Source organism: Macaca nemestrina, chromosome 4 (genome assembly GCF_043159975.1).
Source record: "Macaca nemestrina isolate mMacNem1 chromosome 4, mMacNem.hap1, whole genome shotgun sequence".
In the NCBI taxonomy this organism is placed as follows: domain Eukaryota; kingdom Metazoa; phylum Chordata; class Mammalia; order Primates; family Cercopithecidae; genus Macaca; species Macaca nemestrina.
The window spans coordinates 149867163-149879344 of NC_092128.1; the positions used below are offsets into that span (position 1 = coordinate 149867163).

Here is a 12182-nt window from a genome sequence, read left to right on the forward strand (position 1 = left end):
GCCTGCAAGGTGTCAGAGAAGGAGCCAAGAGGAAGGGGAACCAAGGTGTTTCTCCCTGGACAGCATGGCTGAAGTGTCCAACGCTGCCCAGAGGCCAAACATGATGAGGGTTTAGTGACATGGACGTTGCTGGTGATATCATGGGAAGTTGCCTGGCTGCGGTGAGGCCAGGTCAGAGAGGAGAAGGAGGGATGGGCAGATGGGGATATGGCAAAGGAAGGTTGACTGTCAAGGGCAGGAAGGAGAAGTGGGTAGCTCTTTTATATTTTACATAGTCTTTTTTTTTTTTTTTTTTTTTGAGATGGAGTCTCACAGTGTCACCAGGCTGGAGTGCGGTGGTGTGATCTTGGCTCACTGCAACCTCCGCCTTCTGGGCTCAAGCGATTCTACTGCCTCAGCCTCCCGAGTAGCTGGGACTACAGGCATGCGCCACCACACCCAACTGTGTGTGTATATATATATATGTGTGTGTGTGTGTGTGTGTGTGTATGTGTGTATGTATATATATAGTATTTTTATTAGAAACAGGGTTTCACCATGTTGACCAGGATGGTCTCTATCTCTGGGCCTCATGATTCGCCCACGTTGGCCTCCCAAAATGCTGGGATTACAGGCGTGAGCCACCGCGCCTGGCCAGTAGAGTCTTGCTCTGTCGCCCAGGCTGGAGTGCAGTGGCTTGATCATGCCTCACTGCAGCCTCCAAAGCCAGGGCTCACATGATCCTCCTGCCTTGGCTTCCCGAAGTGCCACTGCATAAGCATAAGCCACTGCACCTGGCCAGGGTAGCATGTTTTTAAGATGGGAGAGCCCTGAGGATGTGTAAATCCTATCAGAAAGAAGCCAGCTTAAAGACCTGAGCGGGGAGGGGCCCCTCAGGGCATGAGGCCTTGCAGGAGGCTAGAGGAGGCAGGTACACACCTGCTCTGATCTTATACTCCTGGCCATATCCTCCTCACCCTATCTGCTCATCCTTATCCTGCCTAGCAGGCTGCCATCTCAACTTCACAGATGCAAGGCAGTCATTTACCTGCAGTTACCTGGCTGCAAAAAGGTCCCATGACCCTAGATGACTCTGTCTCCAAAGCCAGGTTCTTACTGCACTTTTTCTAGCCTGGGGCGGAAGCCACCAGAGTGCAGCCTTTTCAAGCAAGGGCCAGAGGGGAAGCCTCAAACTCCAGTGCCTGCGGGGGCCAGAGAGATTCCAAAAACAGGACAAGGTGGCCACCTGTGCCACAGCAGTGTGAGCCCAGGAACAGGAGGAAGGGAGGGGGCGGTGCACCCTGAGGGCTCTTGTCCCCCCGCCAGGGGGGCATTCCTGCTGCACCCCAGGAGCAATCTTTGTCACCAGATCTTTTTTTTTTTTTTTTTTTTTTGAGACGGAGTCTCGCTCTGTCGCCCAGGCTGGGGTGCAGTGGCCAGATCTCAGCTCACTGCAAGCTCCGCCTCCCGGGTTCCCGCCATTCTCCTGCCTCAGCCTCCTGCGTAGCTGGGACTACAGGCGCCCGCCACCTCGCCTGGCTAGTTTTTTGTACTTTTTAGTAGAGACGGGGTTTCACCGTGTTAGCCAGGATGGTCTCGATCTCCTGACCTCGTGATCCGCCCGTCTTGGCCTCCCAAAGTGCTGGGATTACAGGCTTGAGCCACCGCGCCCGGCCAGTCACCAGATCTTTCGTTTTTTTGTTTTTGTTTGCTTGTTTTTGGTTTTTGAGATGGAGTTGCACTCTTGTTGCCCAGGCTGGAGTGCAATGGCGTGATCTAGGCTCACCGCAACCTCCACCTCCCAGACTCAAGCAATTCTCCTGCCTCAGTCTCCCGAGTAGCTGGGGTTACAGGCATGTGCCACCACACCCGGCTAATTTTGTATCTTTAGTACAGATGGAGTTTCTCCATGTTGGTCAGGCTGGTCTCCAACACCCGACCTCAGGTGATCCACCTGCCTCGGCCTCCCAAAGTGCTGGGATTACAGGCGTGAGCCAGCGCGCCCAGCATGTTTGCTTGTTTTTAGATGGAGACAGGGTCTCGCTCTGTCACCCAGGCTAGGGTGCAGTGGAGCGATCATAGCTCACTGCAGCCTCGACCTCCTCCTGGGCTCAAGTGATCCACCCACCTTGGCCTCCCAAGTAGTTGGGATTACAGGCTACTTTTTAGTAGCCGAGCTAATTTAAAAAAAACAAAAACAAAACATTTTATGTAGAGATGGGGTCTTGCTGTGTTGATCAGCCTGGTCTCAAACTACCAGCCTAAGTGATACTTCCGAAGTGCTAGGTTTACAGGCGTGAACTACCATGCCCTGCCCCCAGATCTCTGGGTTTTTCTAAAGAATTTGAGCATCCCAATGTGAATGTGAATTCTCCAGGTTAGAGAGGTTTGTGCCCCGAGGACAGGAAAGTTAGGTGGTGGAACATTAAGACAGGGTCAGGGAAGGCCTCCCTTGGAGAAGACCCCTGACCCAGGCAGGAATCCGCTTGCCAAGTCAGGAAGGAGGAGAGGAGAGGGTGGGGGAGGTGGGAGGCCTGACCACCAACCAGCCTTGTGGTCAGCGAAAGACCGCAGGGGCGCTGGGAGGGAGGATTCCAGCTCTGCCAGTTCTCCACGGTGGCCTCATTTGATCTATGCGGGTCACAGTCCCCGAACAGGGGGAGGAAGGCACACACTCCCTGCTGGCCTGCCCTCCCCAGCCCAGGGGTCCAGGAGGAGGGCTCCACGGTGCGCACCCGGGTGGCCTCTCCAGGGCCTGCTCAGGCCGGGCCCGGATGGCGCCTACTCCCTCTTCGAGTGCCATCGAATTGAGTGCTCATTAGCCACAATTTGCACCCCGGCAGGGGCTCCCCGAGGCCACGCCTGCCCTCTAGGGGGTGGCAGGGATCAGGCTGGGTACCCCCCACCCAGACACCCAAGCAGTGACAGTCGCCAACCGTGGCGCGCGGACACGCGCAGCAGGGATGCGGCACAGCGCGCGCTGCGCTGGGCACCGGCCGGCCCGGGACGCCCCAGGGGCCGCCGCATCGTGTCCCCTGGGCCGGGTGAGTGGCCGGGCCGGGAAGGGTTAAGCCCACCGAGCTGCGACTGCCTAGAGCGGCGGCGGCGGCGGCGGCGGCGGGGGCCGGGGCGCGGGGGCGCGGCGGGCGGGCAGGGGCGGGGGACAGGATGCGGATGCCGGGGGGACTTCCTGTGCCAACCCCCGCGCCCCCGCCCCCGGCCCGGCCAGCGGCCCGAACGGACGCACTCCCGGGCGGGCGGGCGAGCCCAGGGGGACCCGGCCTGGCCGCGGCGCCCGCCCCGCCCCCGCCCCGGCCACCGCGCGGCCCGGCAAAGGCCGCCCGCAGGCTCCGGGCACCTGTAGCCCCCGCGGACCCGCGTCGCCTGGCCGCCGCCGACCCCAGGCGGAGCCACCCCGTGGTGCCGACCCCGGGCGCCGGCCTGGATCCCGCTGCCTGCGATGGTCCCGGGGGGCCGGCCCTGAGCCCCGCGCGGGATTCGGGGCGCTGCCTCCCGCCCCGACCCCTGCCGGAGAGTCTCCACCAACTTCTGCTCGGCCGCTCCTCTCGGCCCCTTCCCTTGGCCCAGGGCGACCTAGGCAGCCCAGACGGCGTGGACGCTCCGGAGTGCCCAGAAAGTCCCCGGGGTGGCCCTGCGCGTCCCGGCTCTTTCTGGATGGAGGTGCCTCCGGAATGAGCCGGCTGCACGCCGTGGCCTTCACCTCGCAGCCTCTGCTGACCACACCTCCCTAGCGCAGAGGCTGCCCCGGGAGCAGGAAATGCTCCACCAGGTGAGGCCCAGGGGGTCGTTGGCGCTGGACCACCGGGGACGCGTCCCTTGAGAGAGTTTGGACTGGATGGCGCAAGTCGGCCTGTTTAGGGGAGAGGGGCCCGTTCTGCACGGGCCAGGGTGGACCCTCAGGGGCGCCTGGGCACAGGGCCAGGCCATGGGTGACAGTGCTCTGGACACCTGCCTTGCCTGGGAGCTGGGGTAGCAGCTGACACACGTGGCCTGATGGTGGCCTTCTCAGAGCAGGCCAGGAAGGCAATAGAATGGAAGGGGCCAGGCGCGGTGGCTCACTCAACCAACACTTTGGGAGGCCAAGACAGGAGGATCACCTGAGGCCAGGAGTTCGAGACCAGCCTTGGGCAACATCGTCCACAATATAAAAAAAACCATAAAAATTAGCTGGGTGTGATGGCGCACACCTGTAGCCCCAGCTACTCGGTAGGCTGAGGCAGGAGAATCGCTTCAACCAGGGAGACGGAGGTTGCAGTGAGCCAAGATCGCTGCAGTGAGCCAAGATCGCTGTACTCCAGCCTGGGCGACAGAATGAGACTCCGTCTCAAAAAAACAAACTATTAAAAAGGAGGCAGGAAGGATGTTGATGGACAGTCACTCTTAGGCCCCAGAGCTCCCCACCCTAAATGTCCCTTTGGTGACTCTAGCTTTCCTCCCTTGTGAAGGGCTGACACCCACAGTTGTGTCTCAGTGGGGCTACCCCACTCTCTATCCCCCTGTGAAAAGTCAGGAGAGGCAGCTCTGCCTCTGTGCAGGTGACAGCCTCCGTTGCTGGCTGCCACCTCCCCAGCCCTGAACCTCCGGGCCGCCGGCACTCCCGGTTCCCCACTGCGGCCTGGAAAGTCCTGTAGTTGCAGCAGGGGTGGAACTGACCACTCTAGGTGGCCTGAGGCAGAGGTGGAGGGCCTTTGGGGGCCTGTGGCACCTGGCAGGAGCTCAAAGCACTCCCGCCCATCTAAACCGCTTCCTTCCTTTCAGCACAGCCGACTCCCGGGAATCCGGGTCTGACCGCCAGGATGGAGGTGGGGCCAGCCACCGAGACCTTCGTGCTGGAACTTCGATGTCTTGAAGATGGGGGCCCAGGGCCTGACACCCTCTCAGGTGAGGGCCTGGGGGAATCCCTTGACAGAGCCCCATACCTGCCTGCCATGGCAGAAAGAGGCCCAAGAGTGGTGGGCAGCCTGCACAGACTCACACTAGCCAACCTCAGCTGCATTGAGTAACACCAGCAGCTCTGCCTTGAGATTTTCCAAGGTGGCTGTGTCAGGCAGGCTGAGGCCAGGCTGGTGAGGGGCTCCCCAGTCCCCACATGAGTGCTGACTGGACTCACACTCACAGGTGCATGCTGGCTGGAACTCATTGCTGTATTTCCTGGCAGCCAGGGGGCCTCCACCATCCTCACCACACCTGGCTCCAGCTCCTGAGTCAATTTCCACTCAATTTCCCAGATCCCATTCAAGTACTGATAGGCACTCTTCCTCTGCCCCTCCTGCCCCCGATGTTGGCTCTGTGGCTTCCTTCCAAGACCTCTTCCTCTGGGACCCACTCTCGGCAAACCTTCTCTGGTGGCCACACTCATGAGAGCCAGTTTCCATTCTGTGCTTTAAGGGTGCTGAGTGAGGGCCTGGGGCAGGGCGGGACAGAGCTTGAAAAGGACCAAAGGAATTGAAGGGGTGGGATGGGGACGTGTGGAGTCAAAAAGGACCCTTCTGACCAGGCGTGGTGGTTCATTCCTGTAATCTCAGCACTTTAGGAGGCCAAGGCGGGCAGATCACTTGAAGCCAGGAATTTGAGACCAGCCTGGCCAACATGGTGAAACACCGTCTCTACTACAAATACAAAAATTAGCTGAGTGTGGTGGGTGCCTGTAATCCCAGCTACTCAGGAGGCTGAGGCAGAAGAATCACTTGAACCCAGGAGGCAGAGGTTGCAGTGAGCCAGGATCGTGCCACTGCACTCCAGCCTGGGCGACAGAGCAAGACTCTGTCTCAAAAAAAAGAAGAAGAAAGGAAAACCCTTCTGACTTGTACATTTAGCTGATGAAACTTTGAGAAGGTATAACATGTCAGACAACATTGAACTAGATGGTCACTAAAATGCCTTTGTTAAAAATGCTGAGGTCAGGCACAATGGCTCATGCCGGTAATCCCAGCACTTTGGGAGGCCGAGGCAGGTGGATCGCTTGAGCTCAGGAGTTCGAGACCAGCCTGTGCAACATGGCAAAACCCCATCTCTACAAAAAATTTAAAAAATTAGCTAGGCATGGTGGTGTATGCCTATAGTCCCAGCCACTTGGGAGGCTGAGATGGGAGGATCGCTTGAGCTTGGGAGATTGAGGCTACAGTGAGCTGAGATTGCACCACTGCACTCCAGCCTGGGCGACAAGAGTGAGACCCTGTCTCCAAAAAAAAAAAAAACCTGAAATTGCTGCCCCAGGGAGTCAGAGTGGCCTGTGGTCAAGACTGTGCCAGCAAAGAGGAGATTCACACAGGTACAATCTGTCTTGTTGCTCCCAGAAGGGGTGGGAGAAGGGAGTACCCCTTCTCCCACCAGTGGACTTGCTGGGGGGACAGTTTTCACCCTGTCTTCTCCCACCATGTGCTTCCCCCAGCTGATGTGAGTGTCTATGAAAAGCACACTTACGGATCCATTAGCCAAACCAAAGGTTATTAGGAATATTTTACTAGAGGAAATTATATGCATGTAGATCTCCCTTGGTGGAATTTTTTTTTTTTTTTTTTTTTTTTTTTTTTTTGAGACAGAGTCTTGCTCTGTCGCCCAGGCTGGAGTGTGGTGGCTGGATCTCGACTCACTGCAACCTCCACCTCCTGGGTTCAAGCAGTTCTCCAGTTCTCCTGCTGCAGCCTCCCGAGTAGCTGGGACTATAGGTGCATGCCACCATGCCCGGCTAATTTTTGTATTTTTAGTAGAGACAGGGTTTCACCATGTCCCTTGGTTCTTTTTTTGTTTGTTTTTGTTTTTTGTTTATTTGTTTTTGAGACGGAGTCTCGCTCTGTCACTGGGCTGGAGTGCAGTGGCATTATCTCAGCTCACTGCAACCTTCGCCTTTCAGGTTCAAGTGATTCCCCGGCCTCAGCCTCCCAAGTAGCTGGGACTACAGCGCACGCCACCACACCCGGATTTTTTGCATTTTATTAAAGATGGGGTTTCACCATGTTGGCCAGGATGGTCTCGATCTCCTGACCTCGTGATCCACTTGCCTCAACCTCCCAAAGTGCTAGGATTACACACACGAGCCAACGCGCCCAGCCATCCTTTGATTTTATTAAATTAACATATTCCTGGAAAAGTGGCCAGAAAGCATTGCCTTCCATTACAAAATGGAAAACATATGATGTTATAGGGAGAAGAGATATTGAAATCAGATTTGGGAATAGAGAATGCCTCCTCAGGTCACATATAGGAAGAAGAATTGAGATTTTCCAATAGCACAATAGTAATACTCAAAATGAGAAACTCATGGTGGACATGGTGTGGAAAGAGAAGCGTAGTAACGGAGTGGTGCTGTTTGCGCAGGGCCTCCCAGGTTTATGCCTCCCAAAGTGTTGGGATTACAGGCATGAGCCATCACGCCCAGCTTAGTTAGTCCTTTGTATTCAGGAATGACAATCTCAAACACTCCCAGTCTCCTTGGTATTTTTTGTTACTTTGCAAACCAATCCTAACCTGCAGAGAGAGGGAATTTTCAGGCACCTACCAGGTTCCAGGGACTATGCCAGGGCTCTCGTTGTTGTACTGTTTAAGCAGATGGTGTGGGTATCACTGATCTATTTTATAGACAGGGCTGTGAGCCTGCAGGAGGTTGTACACCTGCCGACTGGTAGAGTTAGGTTCTGAACTGAGGACTTCCCGCCTGAAACTTAGTGGTCTCTTTGACACTTTGGTGATGTTGGGAAACTATTTGCGGTGACAATTCCAGGCAGCTTTATATAAATTATTTATTATTTACAGAGAAGGAGAGTTTTATTTATTTAAGGTGTGGCTGTAACTGAGGTCGGAGTTCAGCATGGGGTTGGTGGCTTGGCCATTGGAACCAACCCCATGCTGAACTGGTTCAGTGGTTTCTACTGGAGGGTGATTAAGCACAAGAGACTTCTCAGGATGGTCAGGGAGCCCCCGGCACCCCTGCTGGTGTCAGTGCCGAGATCAGAGCATGGGGCCTGCGTAAAGGGAAGCTCCAAGGAGGGATCAGAGAGCTGGGGTCCAGAGGGAGGTCACCAGCAGTCCCTGGGCCTCCTTCCTTCCTTCCTTCCCCCCCTCCTTCCTTCCTTGTTTCCTTCGCTCTTTCTCTGTCTTTCTTTCCACATGGCCCAGGCTGGAGCACAGTGGTATGATCTCGGCTCACTGCAACCTCCACCTCCTGAGTTCAAGTGATTCTCCTGCCTCAGCCTCCTGAGTAGCTGGGATTACAGGCACCGGGCACCACACCTGGCTAATTTTTTGTATTTTTAGTAGAGACAGGCTTTCGCCATGTTGCCCAGGCTGGTTTCGAACTTCTGAGCGCAGGCAATCTGCCCACCTCGGCCTCTCAAAGTGCTGGGATTATAGGCATGAGCCACCATGCCCGGCCACCTGGGCACATTTCCAAGCCACCCCCAGCCCCTGCAGCATTTCAGTTTCTGCTGGGCTGCTATTGTTACTTGATCCAGCACTTTTGGGCTCCTGCTAAGAGTGTGTTAGTGTATCTTTGAGGGCAGGTAAGGGGCAGGTCCTGGGGTCTGGACCAGAGAGCTTCCTGTAGATCTTTCTCTCTTGGCTTCCTGCCATTTCTTCCACAGGTGGCAGTGGTGGGAGTGAGAGTCAGGAGGAGGAAGAGCCTCAGGAGGGGAGCAGCAGTCCACAGCGGCCAGCAGTCTTGGCCCCAGTGGGGGCCAGTGAAATCGCTGAGGAAACCCAGCCAGGACAACAGGAGTTGCAACTGCAGCAGTTAGAACAGCAGCCCAAACCGCAGCAACAGCCACAGCAGGAGCAACTGCAACAGCCGCAACCACACCTAGAACTGCAACAACAGCCGCAACAGGACGGGCAACAACAGCTATCTCAACTACAGCAGGAAAAACACCAATCCATGCACCATCAGGAACTGAAACCTGAACTGCAGCTAACGCACCAGCAGCAACAGGTGCAGCCACAGCAAGTGCAAGAGCAACAGCTGTTACAGCAGCAGCAGGAGCAGTTGCAACCACAGCAGGAGCCGTTACAGCCACAGCAGGAGCCATCACAGCCGCAGCAAGCACAAGAGCAACAGCTGTTGCAGCAGCAGGAACGGCTACAGCAGCAAGTGCAAGAGCAACAGCTGTTACAGCAACATCAGGAACAGTTACAACAGCAGCAGCTGCTACAACAGCAGGAACAATTACAGCAGCAACAGTTTCAACAGCAGCAGGAACAGCTACAGCAGCAGCAGCAGCAGCTACTGTTGCTGCAGCAGCAGGAACAGTTACAGCAGCAACTGTTGCGGCAGCAGCAGGCACAGTTACAGCAGCAACTGCTGGAACAGCAGCAGGCACAGTTACAGCAGCAGCTACTGCTGCAGCAGCAGGAACAATTAAAGCAGCAGCAGCAACAGCAGCTGTTGCAACAGCAGCAGGAACAATTGCAACAGCAACAACTGCAACCTCCTCCCCTGGAGCCTGAGGAGGAGGAAGAGGTGGAGCTGGAGCTCATGCCGGTGGACCTGGGGTCGGAGCAGGAGCTGGAGCAGCAGCGGCAGGAGTTGGAGCGGCAGCAGGAGCTGGAACGGCAGCAGGAGCAGCGGCAGCTGCAGCTCAAACTGCAGGAGCAGCTGCAGCAGCTGGAGCAACAGCTGGAGCAGCAGCAGCAGCTAGAGCAGCAGCAGCTGGAGCAGCAGGAGGTGCAGCTGGAGCTGACCCCGGTGGAGCTGGGCGCCCAGCAGCAGGAGGTGCAGCTGGAGCTGACCCCGGTGCAACCGGAGCTGCAGCTAGAACTGGTGCCAGCCGCAGGGGGTGGCGGAGCGGCAGTCCCCGGGGCCCCAGCCGCGGTCGTGGTGGCTCCCCCGGGCTACGTGGTGCTGCAGGAGCTCATGGTGCTGCCAGCCGTGGCAGCGCCGGCCGTGGTGGCCATCCCGGGCCCGGCAGGCAGCGCGGCGTTGACTCCTGCACGGCAGCGGCGGCGACGGCGCGCCCGGGACCGGCCGACTATCTGCGGGGAATGCGGCAAGGGCTTCAGCCGCAGCACGGACCTGGTGCGCCACCAGGCCACGCACACGGGTGAGAGGCCACACCGCTGCGGCGAGTGCGGCAAGGGCTTCTCGCAGCACTCGAACCTGGTAACGCACCAGCGCATCCACACGGGTGAGAAACCCTACGCCTGCTCGTACTGCGCCAAGCGCTTCAGTGAGAGCTCGGCGCTCGTGCAGCACCAGCGCACGCACACCGGGGAGCGACCCTACGCCTGCGGGGACTGCGGCAAGCGCTTCAGTGTCTCCTCCAACCTGCTGCGCCACCGGCGCACGCACTCGGGCGAGCGGCCCTACGTGTGCGAGGACTGCGGCGAGCGCTTCCGACACAAGGTGCAGATCCGCCGCCACGAGCGCCAGCTGCACGGCGCGGGCCGCTCCAGGGGCCTCGGCCTGTTGCGCTCCTCGCGGCCCGCAGCCCTTGGTGGCCCAGCCCGTGCAGAGCAGGCCGCCACGGCCACTGCGCCCGCAGACAAGGCGCTGTGAGAGCCGCGATCGGGGCTGCCTGGCCAGGAGGGGACCCCCTATCCGCCTCCACCTGAAAAGCTCCTTGACCCGGGTTCATGGGCGCTGGAGGCATCCTGGAATATCCCTGGAATAAAAAGCTTCCACCATCATCATCATCATCATCTCCCAGATTCCCTGAGAAAATACCAGGTTCACAGATTCACCGCCAGAAAAAAACCATCCGCCAAAACAGAAGTGGACTGGGACTGAAACAGCACGCGGGACACGTTTGTCTGCCCTTGGAGGGGCCTGCCAAAAATTTTCGCCCCGGGAAAACTGGACTTACTACGAACGAGGAAAAACTCCCAGTGGCGAGACGATTAATGACACTGGCCGAGGACTGGATACCCACCAGGGGATCAAAGACGTGGTGAGACACACATGGAAAAGCTTCGATCCTGGCGAAAATGATCCCAAGGAAAAATTCGGGGAAGAAGCAAACTTGTTTGCACTATGTAGAAACTGAGCAAGGCATTGAATCGTCCTCAGTGGCATTTGCCTTGAAAATACTTTCCAAGATGGAAATTCATCAGGGTGGGTATAATTCTGATGAAAACGCCTGTGTTCATCAACACAGGGTCAGAGCGCTCACGGGATCAATGTGCAAATCCAAGCCAGGAAGTCCTGCTCCGGGTGGAAGGTCAAACCTTCCCTCCAGGGAACCAGGGGGCTCCTGCGGGCATCGGAGGCAAGTTCTTGGCCTCTGCTGCCAGGTCCCCCAGTCCCCCCAGGCTGCATTAATGTCCTCTGGAATAAGAGCCTGTGGCTGAAGCAGAGGGCCTTTTGCTAGAGTTTTCCAGGGTCTGGAAGGAGGGTCCTCCAGAAGGAGCTCCGAGGTAGCCCCACTGTGGCCCCCTGGACTCCACCAGCTTCATGCTTCTCAGATACTACCCAGGGGCCGGCACTGGGAGTCCGGGGCAGATTTCTCCTGCACTAGGCTATGGGGGTTTGGAGGGCTGCCTGAGCAGACCTTGCGCCATGGCTGGGGCTGGGGGAAGAATGTCTGAGACAAGGTTTGGGAGCAATGCTCTTTACTACGTTTACCAAATCGTCTGGGGCAGGGGCTGTGAGCTGCAGCAGTTGCTGGTGCCTTGTGGGAAGGTGGGGCAGGGAGGACGCTGCCCGTCACCTCTGTCCCCAGTCACTTCCTGCTTGACCTGACTCTTCACATGTGGCTGCTTAATTCCTGCCCCTCTCTCCCCAGCTGCTTCTCCTTTACTAACACACCTGCTACATTTTACACATGTGTTGGTAAGTGAGAAACAGAAACGAAAAATAAAATAAAATGCAGAAATACAATGTCCTTGTCTTGGTGTTTTCACCTCTGGGTTTTGTGTCTTCCATAGGGCTTGCTTTCTTTTCTTTCTTTCTTTTTTCCTTCTCTTCCCTTCCCTTCCTTTCCCTTGTCCCCCTTTTCTCCTTTCTTTCCTCTTTCCCCTTCCCTTCCTTTCCTTTTTTCTTTCTTTTCTTCTTCTTCTTTTTTTTTTTTTTTTTTTTTTGAGATGGAGTCTCGCTCTGTCGCCCGGCCTGGAGTGCAGTGGCCGGATCTCAGCTCACTGCAAGCTCCGCCTGCCGGGTTTACGCCATTCTCCCGCCTCAGCCTCCGGAGTAACTGGGACTACAGGCGCCTGCCACCTCGCCCGGCTAGTTTTTTGTATTTTTTAGTAGAGACGGG

At 57.0% G+C, this 12182-nt stretch overlaps 1 protein-coding gene across 2 annotated transcripts; it reads left to right on the forward strand.

Annotated features, from left to right (window-relative positions):
* Positions 1-3334: 3334 nt before the first annotated feature.
* LOC105497982 (zinc finger protein 853) lies at positions 3335-11806 on the forward strand. 2 transcript variants are annotated; one of them, XM_011769640.2, is made up of 3 exons: positions 3335-3769; positions 4764-4881; positions 8580-11806. In XM_011769640.2, exons 1-3 carry the CDS (start codon positions 3758-3760, stop codon positions 10484-10486), a joined length of 2037 nt encoding a protein of 678 aa, XP_011767942.1. In that variant the 5' UTR covers positions 3335-3757; the 3' UTR covers positions 10487-11806. The 2 variants fall into 2 exon arrangements, with proteins under 2 accessions (XP_011767942.1, XP_011767951.1); XM_011769649.3 differs by having other exon boundaries at positions 3336-3769; positions 4759-4881.
* The last annotated feature ends 376 nt before the right edge of the window (positions 11807-12182 follow it).

Bases quoted from the DNA above. Each gene is read 5' to 3' on its own strand.
- LOC105497982 (XM_011769640.2), top strand. The intron at 4,882-8,579 runs GTGAGGGCCTGG...TTTCTTCCACAG, and splicing joins AGGGCCTGACACCCTCTCAG to GTGGCAGTGGTGGGAGTGAG.